Raw genomic sequence first — 22,033 nt, 5'->3', positions numbered from 1 at the left:
CTCACGTTGGTTAAAAGTGAAATGGGACTACTCAGTTTTAAGCCAGAGCAGGAGCTTAAATTTAACCCACATGGTTTGTGTGCTCAGAATGAAAACAAAGCTGCCCAGTCTCCACTATTGTTTTTAAGTTTTCTGGATAATTCAAGTTAACCAGTTAGATATTTTGACCATGTATGCAAATGATTATTTCCATGGTCAGTCAGCCAAAGACATTAATTAAGTGCGAGGAAGGCACAGTTGAGTTGATGTAATTTAGTAGGCGTGAGAATTATTAAAATCAGCACACATTTGGTGCTGTGGATGTCACAGGAGTCTGGCAATTATTATATGTACTTAGGATTTCTGATGGGTAGGTCCAACCCACGTGTGTTGCTGTTATGATTGACCAAGATATCTAGGTGAAAGCTAGGGTGTTTTGTGACAATGTATGTTACAGTTGTATCTTCTAGCGTAACGTGACCCTAACTTGAGATAGGGAAAGAAAAAGCTGGTTGATATGTCACATAAATCATATTAAAATCATGGAAACATGAAAAAATGCTCTAAGATTTAAACCAGGTGTCTGACAAAATCTGACCTCTGCCAATTACAATTAGCAGGATGCAGTGTAAGAGCTGGCATGATGCCCGTCATAAATTCATTCTTTATACAGAGATGGCCAATTCATGCCTACGCTGTATGACGTACTTGTGATGAAAAAATGCAGAACCTTGAGCTTAATCATGACCGGATGAAACAACAGTGAGCCACTTTGTTCTGTGTAAGTACAGTACTGCAAAATGGTGTTCTGCACAGTATCAGCTAACCCAATTCTTCACAGCAGTGTTTGGACATGCTAAAACCTCATAGCATCCCTAGATCGCCAGATCTAACTTCTGTAGGAGAAATCCCAAATACTACTCCAGAGTTTTATATTGTTTTGAATAAATGTGTTGGAATGGCCTGACACATTTTCAGACATAACTAGAAGGTAAGTGAGTTGTACAGCAGCTGGAAGGATTGTGTTGCAAGTCAAAACCCAAGATTATCAGGCACAATAACACCATGCAGGCATGTTTAAGATGAGATACTTACCTATCGCCAAGGTCATTGCTTTGAGTTTGTCTCTGACTATTTTCACTACCATGCTCTTTTGGAGTGGGGTAGAGCGACAACACAGTACTGAACGGCATCGCTTGGCTAGTGCAAGAAATTTATCTTCTAGAGTAGGTTCCAGGGCATAAGCTAGAGTCCTTCCATCAATCACTAGGCCCAAGCTGGAAAGCACAGAGGAAGAGGGTGGATAGAGAGGGGTGAACCCAATAGTCATGTTTCCAGTAGCTTCGTCTATTGTGTTGTTTGAAAATTTAGACTCTACGCATTGCAGCACTGCTCCAGCAAGAACAGCACATGTCTCCTGAAAAAAAATTCAAAATAAATATGCTTGAGAGAAAAGAACATGTATTCAAACATCTGTGTTTGCTGTATATTTAAGCATAAGGAATATGGAGAATGTGTAATATTTGCTGCACTGTGAAAGTTTTAATCTCTAATACTCTTTTTCTCTATTAGCTCTTAACACAATTTGGCCTAAGATATGACAGCAATGAAGACAAGAAAAGCTTAAAAGCTCACTCCCTCTTAACATGCATTATTGTATGCTAAACTAATTTCTTTAGCTCCTTCTCAGAATAACAGTGTCGGGAATGATATAATCAGTATCAGTACCAAGTTAAGCATGGTGATGAGCACCATGTATACGCCTACAACTCATATCAAGTATTAAGCATTGTTAAAGGGCCCAATTAAAGGTTATTTAAGCTGAAATCTCTGTCCTAGACATACTCAACTAAGAGATGTTTTGAGAATATAGACATTTAAAATGAAATGCTACTGTTTACAGCAAAGTATACAAAAAAACGAAAGATCACGGAAAGTCAGTTTACCAGTTTCAGTTGATACCTCAAGAACGGAAAATGCTGTTATCTTTTCTTCCTTTTCGAAAGGAATTGGAGCTGGATATTGCTGGCCTACCTCTCCTCTGCTGATCTGAAGTCCAATTTTATCACCCCATTAAAGGACTATAGCACGATCGGTCTGGTTCCTTGTATGTTAGACCATATCAGTAAACTGTGACTGTCTGGTTGCGACAGTTGAGCACAGGAAAGATCTATATTCAGAACAGTAGAAGGTCCGTTAGGAAGCAAGTCATTAATGTATATGTGGTTTTCTGACTCAGAGTGCTAGCACTGAATTTAAGCACTGCTGTCTATCTCCAGAGAATAAACACACGAGAAAAACATGATGACTGAGTGATCTAAATATTACATTTCAGTGGTATAAAATAAAGCAGAAATTTTCAATTCATTTTTTTTCTTCCTCAACAAGCATTTAATAACAGGCTGCTTTTGGTGCCAATAAGCAAAACTAGGGATGTTTTCAGAATGCATAAGAAAGGCAGGCATTTATGTTGTTATGGCATGTTTCATTCATGGTAGATCCCAATACACACAGTTCAACGTCTTCAGTAAGTTTATGATACATGACACTACAACTTAGAAACAGATTCACTGAAAAGTATTCAAAGACATGTCCTACCTGAAATTACGGTTGAAGCAGGAAAGAAGAAAAAAAAGAGGGAAAGGAAAAAAAGCCATCAAACCTTTAATTTTACAAGTTGAAAATAAAGCAAAAGCTAGTTCACAGATAGACTTCAGTATAGTACTGGATCTGCTTACTGGTGACTCAGCATTCAGAGTGATGATTCCTCATCATGATCTAGTAGCTTGCAGGCATACGCAATATTAACAGCTGTTTCCTGCTTGTCTCCAGTAAGAACCCAAATCTGCAACCCAGCTTTGCGCAAGTTTGCAATGGTTTCTGGAACACCGTCCTGTAAATGGTCTTCAATGCCAGTTGCACCTAAACAGACAGAAAAGCAAATTATTCCATGTTAAATAAGCACTTAGAGTTCACCTGCAAATTGTAAGTTTGGATTTTTCGAAAAAAAAAACAACAGTCCTTACATTGGGAAACAGCTACACTAAACTAACAATGGCTGCAAGACGGCACAGGCAGCTTTTAGAGGCATCCGGAAGGAGCAAAAAGCAGCTAGGGTAAACATTTGCATCAACAGCCAACAGCAAATCCAGAATTCAAAACTTCAAAAGCAACCTGATGCCACTTGCACCATCAGTGGTTCACAAGGCTGATGTTGTCTTTACTTATTGTTTCTCTGCTCTGTATCTTTGCCATTTCTTCTGATGGTGGCTAGAAAAGATTCCGATTCTAGGAGATAGCTTTTTTCTAAAGGGTCTTGACTGCCTTTCCTCAGCTAAAAGAGGCCTGGTCATTAGAGATTTTCTCCCTTTCAAAGAGGAATGACAGCAGAACTGCAGCTTGGCAACTGCACATTGGGCTTTAGACATAAACCTCTTCCTGCCTTGTTGCTGCTTTTTGTTCTTTCAGAAAGACACGGTTGCCCAACAAGATGTAGTAGAGAATAAATTATAAATTTGTTGGCCATGATGTGGAAGTAAAACTGGCTGTTTCATGCTTTCAGTGTATCTTCCTACTTGCTTATATAAACTGAGTATCTTTCCTATGCTTTCATAAATCCATTTTCAAAATACTATAGCTAAAGCAGCTGAGGACCAAATTCAGTGTCATCACCGATATGTCAGTGCTCCACTGAGCTTCAGAGAGGTCTCAATGCAAGGACATGTAAGCCCTCACTACTAGAGAATGTGGAGATGACAAACATGCAAATTACCTTGAACAACAGGAAAAGGAAAGTAAACTTCTGTCAGCTATTTATTATTGCTGTGGCTGTTGTTTGAACAAAAGCATTGTAGCAGTAGAAATCCTCCCAAATCTGAGCACCAGTCACGTAGATGAAAACACATTCTTAGTGCAATGTGATGAAAGCTTTTATTATCTAAACAGTGCATAAGGAAAAGACATTCCTTTACAGACTCACTTTTTATTCCCAGAACCGAAGCTTAACTGACCACTGCAAGACCCAAACCACATTATGAGGTTCCTGGGTAACAATTCCTGGCTGAACAGGTAGTTTACTTCTGGCTAGAGCTCATTTACTAATCTCACAGTTCAATTTCAGCATTTTTTTACTGAGCCAACAGGGACAAACATGGTGGGATTTTCCAATTAATGTGGTCAGAACTAGTCAACTCATGGATCCCTTTAAGTCAGAGAGAAGCCTTGCTTCTAATCCCAGAGCAGGTATCTAAGTCAGATCAAATGAACTGCACTTTCTATTTTTTTCTCTCTCCTCTGGTTATACAGGAGCCTGAGAGATCTAGAGTAGACACATCAGAAGTTGGTTGAGGTGGATCTCGCCTCCCAGAGACAGGCATGCTGGCAAATACCGAAGGTTGTTAGTTCCATCAGTGTTATGACTGTCCCAGTTCCCTTGCCAGAAAAAGCAGTTGGATGTTTGGAGTAATAGTGGATATATATATACAATTCAGAATCTCAGTGCTTTCTACATCTCAGCTGAGGCAGAGAAATGGGATGACTTTGTCCTCGGAATACATTTTGCATACACTGATCTTATCTACGTTATTACAAAGTACCGCAATCCCCTTCCACAGAGCACACATGCCCCGAGAACACGTGCTAAACTTGATGTATATGAGAGTTGATGCCTCTCACAACTGCAGTTTATGAGCTTTGCTTTACGAGCATCTCTGGTGCCCCTGGAGTCATGGAACTCTCTGACATGGTAAAGTGGCACTAAGCCAAAGAAATTCTGCAGACGGATTTCGGCCAAGTCATCCTCCTACTTAGAGCAGCAGTTCCCATTTATGATATTGTGTCAAATGCATCTCTTGTTTAACTCTGCTCATTTCACTAGTGATAAATGATTGCAGGAGCAAGGAAAACGGATATGTCTGCTACATTAATTAATCCCACTCCTTTGTGGTGCTGCACATGACAGCTACAACGAAGTCCAAAAGAAGCTATTTCTGTACTGTCACAAAGCATTTAAAGGAAAGAATGGATTTCACAGCCAAGCTTTCAGAATTTTTAACACATTTTAACTTCATGTCCAGCTCTCATTTCATTACCTAGCAGATGCAGATTCTTCTCTATCTGTAGTGCTGACTGAAACAGGAGTTCTTCACGATTTTCCATAGAAGATTCTGCTTCCAAATGACTTTTAACCAGCAGGCATACTCCTCTTTGCTGAGAACCTGTTTAAAAGAGTATGTGAGGGCACCGGCAAAGTGATGCAGATGTATTCATACTTTACTGAATAAAATGAAAAAGAAAGCTATAAATCAAGAACAATAAATTAATAAATGTCTTCAGTAATCTTTGTCAAGACTCTCCTTAAAAGTGAACTAAGATCCTGCATTTACTTACTCTTTTTGCAATGCACAGGGTCCGCAGCCCATCCACAGGCATACAGATTAGGTAATTCTGGGTTTTGGTTTGGATTTTTTTTGATGTTTACCCCGAGGGTCACCTAGATATGAATAAAAGGTGATTGAAAAATAACAGCAGTTGAATGGCCTCAGAGAATAGAAATGTGTCTACAGTACTTACTGTACCACCACTTTAAAACTGATACTTTTAAAGAGCTGTTGATATCTCCTGGAAAACTTTCAAGTCAAACATTCCATTTAGAAAAAAATCCTATCTTTTGTTCTATCTTTTCTTTCCTCTCTCTTCAAATGTCATTGTGAATTTGTGTTAGAAAGACTGTCTTTTTCTTACTCCTTAAGTATTGTTTGTCCTGAATACTTTGAGAAATCATGATAATCTTCACAGCAACCAATAATGTCAGAAAGAGAAGTATGATTTCAAATAGAGTATTAGCAAAGGCTTCCGTACATATCGTTATGTGCAGAAAACTGATACTTTTTAAAATAGCACTTAGTTTTCCTCACAGGTTAATATCTCAAAAGAAAGAGAAATGGTGCTCTGTTTTGTATATCTAAGGATATGAAGGTACTAGTACTACTGTTAGTACTGTATGGATACTACACTACTTACTGGTCTGAGTCAATGCAAGAAGTTCTGGGTGTGACTTTGATTTCATTCAAAACACGATTTACATTTATGCAGACCTCACAGCTAGTTCTACCTTGAGTGCATCAGCACAACTTCCACTCAGTTTTTTCCCCCCTTAAAGCCATGTGTAAGAGTTCAGAATTGGGACTGAGCCTCTGTTCCTTTTCTCCCTTTAGAAGGGATTGTTTCAATGTGCTCGCACTGTGATCAAAAAAGATTAATGAATATGACGGTAACACATTTTGTTCCATCTCATTACCTGAAATGAGGTCTTCAAAAGTTAAAAACAGGTGATATGTATCTTTTTTATCATCTAAGATCAAGACAGGTTCATGTACAATGTACTGTCATAGCGACCTTCAATAATACGAATTGCAGTGTTACTGCTAAAGGAAACTGGTAAGTTTTCAGATTGAAACCATTGATGGGAATGACTGGTACCTTGAGGCAAGTTTCCTATTCTCTGATGTCATCCATTTTTTTAAAAAAATGTCTGCATGTTTTTTGGCTTTGTAGAATCATCTCAGGATTATAATTTTGTAATTGGAGCTGTTTCTTAATGCACTAGTCGTGTCACTGGTATTTGTACTGTAGCCAGTCACTGAGTCAGGTGAGCACTACTCATCACCAAAGTCTGAGCGCTTGCAGAGACCTAATACTGATGATCTGAGCTGACCACTGGATGTGCTTATCTCTCTGAACTGACCAAACTGAGGACCTATGGTCACTATGTTTTACCATAAGCAGTTAATGTAGCTATCTAAATTAGATGACGTGAATATCCTATTGTTTATACTTTTCAGTGCCCATGTTCTCAGCGTGCAGTCATACTCAACTTGATCTTGCTATACGTGACCATGTGTACATATATATGTTATCTATACACATCAACACTTTCTTATTTATACAGCAGCACAGTGTCTAATTGGGCATTTGGAGGCTTCAGTACATTTAGAAGTACTGTGTTCAGAGGGACCTTGACAGGCCAGAGAGCTGGTTGGAGAGGAACCTCATGAAGTTCAACAAGGGCAAATGCAGGGTTCTGCACCTAGGGAGGAATAACCCCAAGCACCGGTACAGACTGGGGTCTGGCCTGCTGGAGAGCAGCTCTGCACAGGGGGACCTGGGAGTCCTGGTGGACAGCAGGTGAACCATGAGCGAGCAATGGGCCCCTGTGGCCAAGAAGGGCAATGGTGTCCTGGGCTGCACTCAGAATAGTGTTGCCAGCAGGTCAAGGGAGGTGATCCTGCTCCTCTACTCAGCCCTGGTGAGGCCACACCTGGAGCATCGTGTCCAGTTCTGGGCTCCCCAGTACAACAGGGACATGGAGCTACTGGAGAGAGTCCAGAGGAGGGCTGTGAAGGTGACTGGGGGACTGGAGCATCTGTCCTAGGAGGAGAAGCTGAGAGAGCTGGGACTGTTTAGCTTGAGAAGAGAAGACTGAGGGAGGACCTCACCAATGTGTATAAATGTCTGAAGGGAGGGTGTCAAGAGGATGGAGCTGGTCTCTTTTCAGTTGTGTCCAACAACATGATAAGAGACAACGGGCAGAACTGAAGCACAGGAGGTTCCGGCTGAATATGAGAGGGCACTTCTTTACTGTGAGGGTGACAGAGCACTGGCACAGGTTGCCCAGGGAGGTTGTGGGGTCTCCTTCTCTGGAGATATTCAAAAACCCGCCTGGATGTGATCCTGCACAATGTGCTCTAGGTGATTTCTGCTTGGCAGGGGGTTGAACGAGATGATCTCAAGAGGTCCCTTCCCACCTCAACCATCCTGTGATTTCTGATTCTGATATTGTAGGAAGGAAGGGGTTGGGTGTTTGGAATCCCAATATTCTTTTTTTTTTTTTTCCTGTTACCTCAACCATGTGTCAGCATATTTCACTCTCTGTATAGCTATTTTGTCACCTTTAAAGACTGTTCCATCTTCTCCAGGTCTGCAAAGCCAGGAGTGCACACACCCAGCTGTTCCTAAAGGACTCCAGAAAGACTGGGGTATTGCATGCATTCCTCATCTCTAATTAAAGTCACGTGGCAAATACTGGTAGGAATATCCTGGTAGGCCTGTCTATCTATCTATTAATGCTACCTATGCTATTATACAGATTTTCTCAGATGGATAGTGCAGATGTTTTACTCTGGAAGAGCATTCCTATGAATATTACTTGAAATTGGAAAGGCCTTTCTTACACTGTAGCTTATGGCTCCAACATACACACCACAGGTTCCTGCAGAAGCTATTTAAGCAACTCACAAACAGATTCGTCTACAGCATACAGCAGAAATATACAGATACTGAACTGGCAACCTAAAAGTTTCATTTAGCTTCTTTTCTATCTGTGCATAATAGTCTTTTGGCATATGCGAGTTGGCTGGACAATAAATTATTATTTTTTTTTCCTGGGAGAAGTACTGCAGCACATCTTCTTGGAGGCTTCTTGTATGACTGAATCAGCCTTTTTTTTCACTTTAAAAGAATAAAGTAGGCAAGCACTGTTCCTAATTTATTGTGATACATCACTATTCTAAAGACAAATGCTGTATTTCTTGCATATCCCACTCAGTCTTATGCTACCGGCTGTTTCAGTCACTCACTGATTTCAAAGGGTGCAAATTTGAAAAGGTGCTTAAACACAGCAAAAGCCATTTCTACCTACTCTAAGGTTAAGTGGCGTTAATCACTTCAGATCTGTCTGAATACCATGGGCACTAACGCAAGATCTTAATGCTTCAATGAACAAAGACAGTAATTCTCTACAAACAGAGCTGTGCACATCGCTTCCCATGTGAATTCTCAATTCCAGCAGGAATGACTGCATTTCTCTCCTCTACCAGCACACCAATGCGAGCTAAAACTCCTGCTAGCTCTCCATATGCCTTATCGGCCTTATCCAGAGATTCACCTTGGGCTCAGAAGTTAAAAGGGGGGAAGGGATCTCTTGCAGACAAAAATCCAGTTGTGGAGATTCTTTTTAGTTGGGATGATGCAGTTCCTATACTTAGCAGCACAACCGCATGCACTATGGAAGTGAAAACCAGTAAATACGTCTTCTACAGAAGAATGATAGAGAGCTAGCGGCATTTTGCTTGCTTCATTTCCTTCCATAATCACAAGCTGTAAAAAGCCAGCCCAGTCATTGTTTTCTCAGTGACTTATGTTCACGGTTCCTGTGCGAGTTGGTTATTGACTCAAACAGTAACTTTCTTATTTATGAACATAGAGACTGTTGAGATAAAGTAAAAACAATATGCTTTTGGGAATCATTTCAAGGCTTTTGAAAATATCTGTGCGCTATCAGAAAATGTCAGCTTTCAGAGTCTCAGCTAGATATACAAGCAGAACGAATGGAGGGAATTCAGAAACTTTCAGGTTTTGAAGCTCACGGTGATTTTTTATTTATTTTTTTTAATGAGATACAACTGAAGCTACAACACAGTGCTTTTGCATCTAATTTGGGATGCTCCTTGTGGCGTTTTAAAATGCTCTTCCTCAGAAACAAAACCTTTGTGTTTCATAGGACCCAGTTGTGCAAGGAGATTATGGACACAGCACTGCCTTGATCTTTCAGTCTGAGAGCACAAGTATCACAAAGTCTCAAAATGCACACTTGACTTGTGTACAATTTACACATCCCTGAGGCATTCAGATAGCAAAACAAGAGCACTGGGATTAGCTCTCGCATTGATTCACTTATTGGTCCAGTACTTAAAATGATAAATGCCTGAATTCTTGTAATATTTACATTTCCCTTCACACATTCCATTATCAACAGAGAACACCACAGATGGATCCAGCAATATATATATAATATTCATAGCATAAATCCTTGGAGGACCCCTCTACCTGGGGAATACCTCCCTGTAGCATGAAAAAGAGGCATCTCCCTCAGGAATTTACAAAATGTCCACTGACATTAGGATACAGCAGGCAGAGACTGAGTTCAATTCCATGAGTGAAGCTGTTCAAGAGAAATGTCAAACATTTTTCAGACAGATCCGCTGAAACTCACAGAATTACTGAAGCCAGCAGTGGATCAGATGGCTAGAAAGTAACTGCCTATGAAGTTCTAGTGACTGCACTTTACATTGCTTGCAAAAGCAAAATATACTAAAACACAGTTCATTTTGGGCTAAAAAAAGAGAAAAAGAAAAGCACAAACTCAAAGCATCGTTCAATTTACTTGCCTGTGAAGGTGCTGAAATCACCGTATTTGCCCAGCTATGGAATTTCCTCGCTGCTAACAACAACATACAGGAACCCTGCTCCTGCATTTCTGACCCACACCAACTTTTGTAATGTTGCCGCTGGTTGGTTTCTAGCTGGTCTTGTTGCCCACCTAGATCCTAGACCCACCTGAATATTTGCTCGAAAATTCTTCCACCCATTGTATCTACCATGAATGTACACAGTAGTTTCAAACATAGTCTATACTATTTTTATTTTATGGAGGTGAAAAAATATTTGAGACTTGGCATAAAATAATCATTTCATTTTAACGCTCAGTTCTCATTCTGAGAACTCATTCCCAAACACTGTTTTCCAGGTATGTTATTAGTACTTCTTCTTAGTACTCCAAATTCTCTGTCAGTTCTTTAGAGGGAAACAAGTTTCCAAAGATGCTGTATGTACCTTCTGTGATATCAGATCTTTACCAGAAAATTATTCATGAATACTTTGTTGTTAGTTAAGGACAAGTTGTTCTTAATTTTTTGGCTGTGCTTTGATTTATGTCGCTGTAAACAGAAAAGTAATGCCAACATTTTTCTGTATTTCATTAAACTAAAATTACACAGTATAAGCCTTTCACAATTGTTTACTCCAGCTAATGTCAATGTAACCACAAAGTCAATGCACTAGTGAAACACAGGAAGCACCTCTAGCACTTTCGGGTTCTGTCCATTCATACTGGGGTAACCCTTAAACACGTGATTAAATTCAGTGTTGAACATACAGTAAATTAGATGCAAACTGATTCATGCCAACTGACGCCCCTGTGTTTCCGCTAACTTCTGAAATCTTACAGGGTTTTTCTTGAATTTAACTCACTACAATTAGCAGCTATTTAAAGTTGTCCCTGTTTCATGTGACATCTGGGTGCTGCAGACTTTAGGGAAGTAGTCCATGTTCACCTGTTCACAGCTACACGTCTGTTCTTTACCACTATCTGACGCAAAAAAATTCTCATCTGAACAGCATCTCTCCTTATTTTGTCACTATCTTTCTGTTCTGATGTCTGATTGATTCACAGTGCCCTTTAGCATCATTGTCAAATGCAACACAAAAACTTTGATTTATGCAAACATATTACAACAAAAGGAGGTGAAGATTCACAGATTAAACAAATAGGGGAGCTGGAGTAGGAGCCGCTTGAGTTTCATATAAAATACTGAAATAGCCAAGCACTGCCAGGCAAGTTTTCCTGAAGAAATTTTCTTTGGCAGAGTTTCAAGAAATAATAGTTTCAAAATAAAGTTTGCTAGTAGAAGTTCTTGTACAGTAATTAATTTAACTAATTCTTGAAGGTAAAGAACCAGTAATTTGTTACAGAAAATTTGCTATAATAACAAAGTACCATAAAAGAAGAGAGAGGGCTGCCATTCTACCATTCCCTGTATTCACAACAAAAGCAGGCAGGTCTGCATGCTAGAGCAGGCAGTAAGACGTGAGTTTTCAGCAGTAAAGCAGAACCACCTCCCCCAGGCCCCAAAGGTGAGTAAGAGACATACCTGAAGAACAGGGTAGAAGAAGATCCATAATAACTGAATCTGCTCCTTTAGTGTAAACATTTATCTCATCTGTGAGAGGATGTCTGACCACTACTGACATCCTCTTCCTGATGGAATCAAAGCCCAACGTATGTAATACTTCAAAGTTTAATATTCCCAGGTGAGGTAGCTCCACTGATACCTGGTCAGACAGCCTTCCAACCAGAGAACAGTTATATGCCCTTGCTGCATAGACGAGAGCAGCTTCATCTGGACTCTCTGCTTCATAACGGAGTTCTCCTTCCTCAGGTCCACTCCCTACAGGTGTCCTGCCTTGCTGGGAGCTGTAGCCATTGTTATTCATCTGTGCAGAGTATGCCAGCTTCTCTTCCAGTTTTAATAAAGTGCTCTCAGTAGATGTAGATGAAAGAACACTTAAACCACATCTGTGCATTGATTTATTTGTAGCTAGACTAGATGAACTGCTGCTGTTAGATCCAGAGGTCAAGCGGCTGGGAGTGAATCTTCGGATGAAGTCTTCTATGGTTTTTACTGGAGATTTTAGTTCAAATCGATCTCTAACCTTGAGAAGCAAGAAACAAACCAATGAAAAAAAAATAAAGTTGCCCAAGAATTTAGACAGTGACATTCAGTAGCTCAAACTTAAAAAGAGAATTTCTTTGAGAGCAGAAAATAATGGCATTTGTCATTTGAGAAGGGAAAGTAAATGGACAAAACTGACTTACTAGCAAAAAAACCCAACAACCTAAAACTTCAGAATTGTGTCTCCATGTGAAAGCATGTATGCTTGCATTTAAAACATTTTTTCTCCTTTCACCTCCTCAGATATGACTAATGGATAGACAGTCAGTGTTGGACCACCACCAGTAGTACATACTGAAAGGCTATTGTTAGCAGGAAGCATTGGCATTCTTTGTGCATATTCGGTGAAGGTAGTAAAAAATACACTAATGCCAGAGTTTTCTTTTGAGAAGTGTGGTACCAGAAAAGTTTTATGAGAATATTCCAATGTCAGTGACGTCTTTAGTAGCAACATATTATAAATAACTTCTACTGTCTTCTCTTTTACCTTCAGTTCACTTCAGTTTATCACTCATCTTAGTTTATTTAAATCTTTTATACAATGTTATTAATTGCAATAGCATATTCAAAGTAATATATATTCAATTATTGTATAACAGTGTAGCATTCCTAAAGCAGCAGAATTTACCATTCTCCAAATGCTTCCCTGGCACAAAACCATGTGATCTTGCAGACTAGTTCAATTTTTATTCCAATTTGGAACAGAAACAGATCTCAGAATTTTCTCCAGAATGGAAATTCCAGCTGTGGGCTAGCTCTAACACTACATTCCACTATAGCTTTGTCTTACAGATCATCTTGGGATTGCATTGTTGAAGTTCTTATTCATCAGCGATACTGGTTTAGGCCAATTCAAGCATTAGTGATCATTATTTCTCACAATGAGCTAAAGATGTATCTTTTACACAGTTTGACAGATTTAAGCAATGTTTCTCAAGCATATTCTCTTTTAAAACTTTTTTTTTTAAAAAAAAAAAAAACATCTGACCCTTTTCTTAATTTAATCCATATTTACAAAACATTCACTGACAGCTTATATTCTTTTCTGGGCAGCCTTGCATATTTACAAATTTGTTTCCACACAGACTTGCATACTTACATATATACATGTGTATGTGCATATACATATACACATACACATATATATATATTTATCAATTAAGTTACAGTACACGAACTCAGGAAATTTTCAGAAGTACCTTGAAATTGTAGATGAAAGCATATCTCACCCTGAAGGTAAATGAAATAGTCAACATGCTTCATATAACCAATGCTTAACTGAACCTGCTCATTCACACTGCACTTCTAAGAGTCATCTCAGAACTAGTTCTAGTTGTTTCTCACTAGAACAAGCAATTTTCATGTCTCCGTCTTAAGAGAGAAATTAGTATTAATAGAAATGACCCTTAAACTCTATTTTGCTGTTTCTTTAACCTACCTTCTGGCGGGGCTGATTTGGTGCAGTAACCACAACCGTATTGCATATAGTCAAAGCAATGAAGAAGTCAAAAATGTCACATAGTTCTGGACTCAGATGGGATAATGGCTGTTCATGGCTCCTCATGATCTCCAGATGCTTCGCACATTCATTCACCTTTTCTAACAAGCGAGGATCTGGTGTGATATCCTTCTCCTAATCATAAATAGTAGTGATTAATATCAGTGATTCTGCATGTTTCCAAAGGAGCATCAAGCAATCAAAGCGTCTGAAACAGTGTCAGCACCAAGAGTTTTATCGTGGCCTCATACCACAGAGTGGAGGTGGAGAGGACAGTAACACTCCCATTCTAGACAATAAACAGTTAATAATGAGGCTACTGATAGAAATGGAAATGTGAGTAACTGTGTTGTCAGCTCTTTTCCCTACTAATTATAGCGGATAATTATACTGGCAATATTCATCTACTTTGGGGATAGTGGAAAGGGGGAGAGTTACACACTAATATTCCTCTGCTCTCTTGCCTGTTGGATTGTTTGTTGGAGATCAAATACTATCCACACATTTGAGAGCACTTTGTGTGTTTTTTATATGGAAATACAGAGCACTTTCCACTCTATTTCATCAGCACTTTCCACTTCTTTCATCTATTTCTTGTCAGAGCCAACTCAGGTATTCTTTAAGATACCAGGATGCTAGGATACAAAAGACTAATAGATAAACTGAACTGGGGCTTTTTCTTCAGTAGAATTTTATTTTATCTGCTGATGCTCAGCAGCTGATGAATATGAGCAACCACAGAACCGCGTGTGTAAAAAGTGCAGCTTCAAATTGTACTGAAAGAACTTACTCTTGACCGAAATCGGGAAGTTCCACCACTGCAAACAGCATCTTTCTTTGCCCATATTCATAGTCTGTTTTGAGGGTGGATTTGTGTCAACAGCACAATACAAATCCCTAGATAGACAAGACTTGGCTTCTCTGCTCTCCTATTATGATTCAGCTCAGGCAAAATTTCCATGGAATTACAATAGCATAAAATAATTAACCAAAGCAAAGTTGTAAGGACACAAATTCATTTGAAACGTAAAGTTTCTTCTTTTTTTTTTTTTAATACATGTGCAATCCACTGATATTCTTGAATCACAATAAAAATTATGCCATTGTGTATGTCAGCAGTGTCTAAGAATGGAGCATTGCAGTCCAGCACTTGTTAGTTTTAAAATCCTCTGACAAAAACGGAGAGGCATAAGCAGAGCAATTAGAATCCGTTATCTCCAACCCTATGCTACTCTCAGCTTCTGTAAATAAAGGGGAGGCATACATTTTCTTTTCAAAATCAAAAACAAAGGTTTCAGATTCTCTTTGCCTTTAGATTGTTCCTACAGAGAAGGTATTTAGATAAGATCTACGGCCGCATTTGGTTGTTTTTGTATAAACTGAAAGTACAGAAGAAAAAATGCCAAGATGAAATCTATGAGAGGTACGCAATGCACCACAGCTTTCTTTATCTTTCCCTTTTCAGGACATTGTTCTGTTAAAAGATACAGGAGGCTGCACATTTAGTTCTTATGACTTACCATTGGGCTACTGAATGCAGTGTGCTTCGAGAGTATGCTTGCTCTTTTTGCTTCAGCTCTGCTACCAGTGCGGCGGTGGGTTTTGGTACTCTGGCTTCTGTGGACTACTTTGATGCTCTGATGGCTGCAAATACTGTCACGCTGGGATAAATTTCCTCCTTTGGGGGCTGCTTCTTCTTCCTCGGAATCAGGTTCTTGGTACATTGCTAACCGTTTGGCTATCAGGAAAAATACACATTGCATATGTTAAACGTGGCTGAGAAGGAGGGAAAAGGGACATGCTGACTTTGTTGAAGCGATCTGTTTTTACTCTTATACTGTGCTTTCCCAGTGAGAATGAATGATTCCATTATCAGGGGATAACAACGTCCTAATTGCCTGGTAGTATCTAAGGGAGGATGCAGATAACATAATGAGAAATGTAATGCAATGCATGGCCTCCCTCATCATCACACTCTCTGCGAGGCAGTTAGACTCTGCGGTAACTCTCTGTGCTCCCGAGGACTATTCCACTGCTCAGCTCGATGAAATCAGGCAAATAATAGGGATTTCACTGCAGTCTGAGAAGGAACTAAACAATCCAGAAAACTTTCCTGTCCTTCCCAACCGCATATGGAAATTTCACGGAGTATTTTCCAGCAAAAATGTCACATCTATCCAACTGCAGTTAGCTGACACCCGAAGCGTCCTGCATCTACCCTCTAAGCATGCCTACAGAGCACGGCTTGCTCAGACTGTGCGAAAGCCTTGCTCAAGGCCAGGTCCATCTGCTGCTGTGGGGAGACGTGAACCCAGATGCCTGATTCCCATTCTACTACAAAAAACCACCCTGGGGTCTGTCCCCTCCCCTGTGACCGGCGTGACAAGTGTAGCAATGCCACATGTGGTACCACACTTACTGTACCTTCAACTGCTTTACATACACAGAATGAGCCAATTTTTCCCAATGAGGCACTTCAGAGGAGTACTTTGCTAGTCAAGACTTCAGCTACAACAATTAAAGTTAGAAACCAATCCAGGCATTTCAATACGTAGAAGATAAAAATGAGGCAGAAAGAAAAGGTGTGAAAGAGCTGGGCAATCCAGCCCATCTAACAACAGCTTCCATTTAGTTGTAACTGATGTATAACATATTTTTCCATTCCTAAAGATCATGGGCACTTAATAGCCTGGGTTATTCATTAGACAGGCACATGCCGTTTTAACAGGTACCTATTTATTACTTCATTAGGTATTCATTGAAAAGCCTCTCATTACACTCTCAAAATAATCCACACTATGCAGATGTACAGTACAAGTTACATACTTGTGGCTCTGCTCTGTTTCGGTTCCCTAGTGTAACAAATTAGATTTCCTAATGTCAAATGATAAATCGCTAGCATGTAAGTTAATTATTCAGGCTTTTAACAGAAAAAAAATTGCACATGAAGATTTTTCTTTCAAAATATTTTCTGGGAAAAAAAAAGCTTGTATCACATATAGTGAGTTTGGCATGGGATCATTTTAATGTGGCTAGCTTTATGATCAAAGAAAACCCATCCTTGCCATCCGCTGTAATTTTCAAACATGTTTTAGCTGTCAGAAAGTGGTCAGAGGAGTTGAAGTCAGACCACACACAGTATCTAGTGATAGCTCTACCAGTTCAGTATTGTACATCAGAGTGTTTTTCACATCTATTTGGAATGTGTACAGGCTCTGCCTGAAATGTGGGAGCTGGGAGAGGTTCCCAGTTCCTGGCTGTAAATACACACCCAGGCCTTGCTCTGACTGTGTGCCTAGAGCAGTCTGGAGTATGCAACATCCTTAGCTTTTGCTGGAAGAAAATTCAGACCATGGAGGTAGGAAGGGCCACGATGCTTCTGGGTACATGGAGAGCAGACTTCAGGGCACACTGCAGATGAGTTTTGCCCCATAGCTCATACACAGCCCTAGAGTCTGGACCTTGAGGTTGATGTAGACTAACTGGATGATTGAGGAGGTTCCTTCATTAGCATTATTTGGTGTGATTCGCGCTCTTTTGTGTTATGTGCTGGGAAAGAGGTTGAGCAACAGCACCTCCAGTGCTGTGAGGGCAGTTGCTCAGTGAGCCGCACAGCTGCAAACAGAAGAGCACAGCACCGCTGGCTTCTCCTTTCATTGCCCACCTTGTCCTTTGATGTGAATGACAAAACCTAGAAGACAGCTCAAAAAATGAGGGAGGTCATTGGTCTCCTTGACCGTTCTGTTGCATGGTAATGGGCTGCATGGAAACAAAGTTCACTTCACCCGCACAGGCTGTTCCCTGTGACTTGTTGCATGAGCTTTGGGGCAGCACATAACTGACCTGTTCCATCACTCACGCTCACTAATTCTCACCTTCTTCTGCTCTGTAAGACTCTATGCATTTTCCCAGGGGAACTGCAGATCCCTACCTGTGAATTTAATCCGACTGATCATAGGTTTGCCTGTATCAAAAGGAGCCTGCAGTGTGCTATAAGCACTGATCCAGGCCCTCGATCAAGATATGAGCCAGGCTGCTCAATGGTTCTCCCAGCATCCCAGTTTCCTTCCACAGGAAACCCAGGCATGCAAAGAAGGAAAGAGCCATGTAGAAAGTAGATACAAGACTGGAATCTCATTTAACCAAGTAAAATGTAACTCTTTTGATACTAAAGCTGTTATTTCAATTTTATACCAAGGTAAGCTTGTTATAAAAAAAGCAAAAAAAGGCCTTAGCACCTTTCAACATCTTCTCAAGTGCAGTCTTACATATTATGCAGCAAGAATTAAGAAGTTTGAAGAAATAATGAAACAGTGCAATTGTTATGTTATGGCTAAGGTTCATAATGCTTCAACAGCGCGAAGCGTGCTTCTTTGGGAACATTCTGTTCTCTCCACCCACTCAGCCCTCTCAAATTCAGAACCTTTTCGTATGAACATTACAACCTGAAAGACGTTGTTGTGGGATGCTTTTCAGTTTCAGCACTGAAAATTCATGGCCTTGATCTTTTGTCTGATAGAGCTTTTTTTATTGAGTGCAGAGACACAAACAGCTCTGAGAAACACAGTAATGCAATTCATGAAAGTCAAATTTCACTGTCTTCTAGTTCACTTTATATTTACAGCACAAAGAAGAAAGGATAATTAATACTTATTCCATGAACTCTCTTCCATCTTTCAGAAGACAGCAGTATGCTATCAATAAAACTCCTGTCGTAGTTGATATGTATTTGAAAATAGTATTTATTTTTGTATTTAAAAAACTCTTTTATTTCATAATTTTTTTGTTTTTGATTATCTTCTTCAGTTGTCACATAAATACACCTTCCATGCTACCTCTATTCTACCACGAGGCATCCATTTTAGAAGCTGATGGAGGCACCACTGCCATACAAGCAGATGTCTCACTAAGTAGAAAAGCATGATCAGGAAACTATAAAATAATTTGTTCCATGCAGAATGAAACTCCAGACCCCCCTAGACCAGACTAATTCAGCTGTCAGTGTGTAAGCCCTAATTTCCCCATGGAAACAGGGAAATTTCACCCCAAACCATTTGGATAAGGCTGTTACTGAGTTACCATGAAGTAAGTCTAGATGTACAGTATGTATTCACACCACTTTATTTCCTAATTATTTTATGAGTGCAAGCTTATTTCACTTTTAAGTGCTCTCTAGTGTCTACACAAAGAGTCGCTCAAGGAGCTAGCATGCAATAAATTTGTATGAGTGTGCTAACATAAGCTTAACTTAGTTTACTTTGCAAGATCTTCCTCGTAAAGAAAGTCTTGAGATTAGAAAACACCAACTTTTCCATCTTCTCTCCTCTTGGCAACCCCAGGGGTTTGAAAAGAATAACCTTAAGTCTTTTATTAAGAACCCTTTACTCCACTTAGAAATGGAGATTATCCTTATTCCTCTAGAGATTTTCCAGAGAAATTGTTAGTGTAGATATATGCTTAGAAGACAGTATTACCTGTCTCTAAATCTGTCCATCATGAATTATTCTGTGTTCTATAGGAGTTTAAAATACAGCACTCCCAATGTATTTAGTTCTACATCTGCTGGCCCTGATTCCCTCCACAGTCTCCAATTACATTTTTTCAGAAAGCAATAACAAATGTAAAGAGAAACTACAGGAGAGCTACACAGAGTGTAGCTCTTCCTCCAGTGTGCCTGAAGCACCCAGTCCTGTTAATAGTTTCGATCTTTCTGGAGAAAACCTAAATGGACTATCCTGATATCTGAAGGCTATGAAGTTGAAAAAGAAAGGCAGAGGAGAAGTCCCTTTGGAAGCAACAGCCACATTTAGGGAAAAGGCTTTATTGTTTTTTATTTATTTATGTACTTAGTAAATTCAACTTTTTAGTTAATCCAATTTATTTAGTAAATTCCATTGTGGCTAGAATGTGCAGTCTATGTCTTTTGATTACATACAAAAGGAATAAGAAAGTTCCACCACAAAACAGTCCCACAAACTAAGAAAAAGATTTTTCCATATAATGATCGTTTCTATGAAAAGTAGTTGTTGAACAATCTTCAGCATGAAAAAATAGGTACAGACAGAAACTCCTTTCTTAAATTCAGTGACTAAGAAACTTTGCTAGCCAAAGAAAAATCACTGGGGTTTTCACCATTTGCTTTCAAAAACTTATAAACTTATCTTTTTCTTACATTCTCTAGAATTTTCCCAGAGTCATTGGAAGGAAGTGGGAAGAATGCAAAGATTGAAAAAAAAATTGGTTTTTCAGAATTGTGTGGTTGCATTCATGGAGCTTCAACTTGTGTTTTGTCAAAAGTTCCATACAATGGGTGGCCAAAACTAGAAAAACAGAGATCACACCCCATAGACAAGAGGCAATTAATTTAGCATTTGGAAAACATCTAGGACAAATGTCAGGCCAAGAGCATCTGGTTGTAGCTAAATCATATAATGACTTTCACAAGCACAGTCAGCTTTTGGGCACCTACTCTCCCTAGGATCAGCAGATAGATTTGGGCCATGTCCAGTTTCTGGAACTGTTAGAAGCTGGTGACTAGCCCGAAAAAAAGAGCTGTGGTATGGCAACGTAGTTTTTACGTATAGGGCAACAATTCCTTGTTTTTTGGTGCTAACATTCTTTTGGGCTAGGAGGAAGTACTTGATTAGAAGAGTAAATTATTTTTTTTTTGGTGGTGTGGCACTCCTTTGCAGTATCATCTTATTGCAGAAGCAGCACACAGCAAGGTGTTAGCTTTAAAAAGTAAGAGAAAGATAGTACTCCAGCCACTTCTGGGATTAAACCAGAGTGTAGTGCCAATGGGTATTCCATAAATGCTGAGGACATTTATGAATTGGACAATCAGTCTTCCACTCAGAAAGGTCCATGACATATCCTGCGCCTGAATTAACACACTCCAAATCAAGAAGAGCCATTGAAGGAAACAAGATTTGAGAAAATATGTAACACAGATATGAGATGGGAATTCTCTTCACCTGTATTTAGAATCCTAAAGCACACAGAAAATGGCATGTAATATACAATAAATCTAAATGTCTAAAACAGGTATGATGAGCTACCTCCTACAAATGATTAATTTTCTCCATTAACTGTAAAGTCACTAGATGTCTATCTTCCACATAAATATCTAAAATTAGGTAACGAGAATCTCATCCCTTTCAATATGGTCTCCACAAGGCCCACTGATCAGTTTGATCCTGATCGGTGCATATTCTATCACCAAAATATTATAGGTGAGTTCAACAATGATGAATATTTGCTAGAGTTTGCATCATGGAACAGCTGCCAAGCATGCTCACACCTTCCCTCTCAGCTTTCACTTGTGTTCTTGGATCCTCTTTGGTGCTAAGCTCTCACATAGCAGTACCCATGACTAATACTTTGTACTGTCTCCAGTTGGCTAGGAGATTCTGTCCCACGCTGGTGGAATTTACTGGCCTCTGTTATTCATGGTTTTGTCACCTCTTGTCTAGACTAAAACAATACAGTATCCTTGGGCATAGTGCCATCAGCCCCATAAGAAACGTAGAGCCAGTGCAGAATTCTGCAGGAAAATGTCTCCTCCAGCAAATTCATGAAAACTGTCCCTTGCTCCCTACACTGCCTAAAATAGTATTAAGTCTTTTTCTTTTTCTTTTTTTTTTCTTTTTGAAACATTTGAATTGCTTCAACCCTCCATGAAGTCCACATACGCCTCTGTGATGAAAACCATGATTAATATGCCCACTTTTGATGGAAAACAGAACTCTTCCCCATAATCATAAAGCTCACCTTTTACATGGTGAATTACATGACTCCGTGGAACAAATTTCCAAAGAAAATAAGGACACTCCCACCACTCAAAAAGACATACCTCCTCAAATGCCAAACCTAACACAGCACAGTTTATGCCTTTTAAGTAGCCCCTGAACCAACACAAATTGCGCACTGCACAAAGGGAGAAGAAGAAGGGGAACGAACAAGCTATGTATGCATAATGAATGTCACACATTGCTTAATACACTAGCGATAGGAACTCAGATATGGTGATGACAACTGAGGGATGGCAATGTCTGTGGAACAGAAAAGAATGGGATAACTGTTCATAGCAAAATAAATTTTATGGAGAAAATCTCACAATGTAGCACGCATAAAATTTGTGAAGGCTATGTACAATCTGTTGATTGAGCAATTAACAGATATATAGCAGTCAGCAGTCCTAGATTAA

The 22,033-nt window shown here is 39.5% G+C and overlaps 1 protein-coding gene across 1 annotated transcript in view; it reads right to left on the bottom strand.

Moving 5' to 3' along the window:
- Positions 1-22,033, bottom strand: part of ATP10A (ATPase phospholipid transporting 10A (putative)) — a 113,078-nt gene that overhangs the window by 14,279 nt on the left and 76,766 nt on the right. Inside the window, 10 exon segments of the mRNA XM_040535749.1 lie at positions 1,075-1,396; positions 2,718-2,743; positions 2,746-2,901; positions 5,070-5,162; positions 5,165-5,195; positions 5,368-5,441; positions 5,444-5,470; positions 11,748-12,309; positions 13,768-13,962; positions 15,348-15,565. Coding sequence (XP_040391683.1) covers positions 1,075-1,396; positions 2,718-2,743; positions 2,746-2,901; positions 5,070-5,162; positions 5,165-5,195; positions 5,368-5,441; positions 5,444-5,470; positions 11,748-12,309; positions 13,768-13,962; positions 15,348-15,565 — 1,704 coding nt within the window.

The sequence above is a fragment of the Cygnus olor genome, chromosome 1, assembly GCF_009769625.2.
Source record: "Cygnus olor isolate bCygOlo1 chromosome 1, bCygOlo1.pri.v2, whole genome shotgun sequence".
Classification (NCBI taxonomy): domain Eukaryota; kingdom Metazoa; phylum Chordata; class Aves; order Anseriformes; family Anatidae; genus Cygnus; species Cygnus olor.
This window is presented reverse-complemented; position numbering and strand designations above follow the sequence as displayed.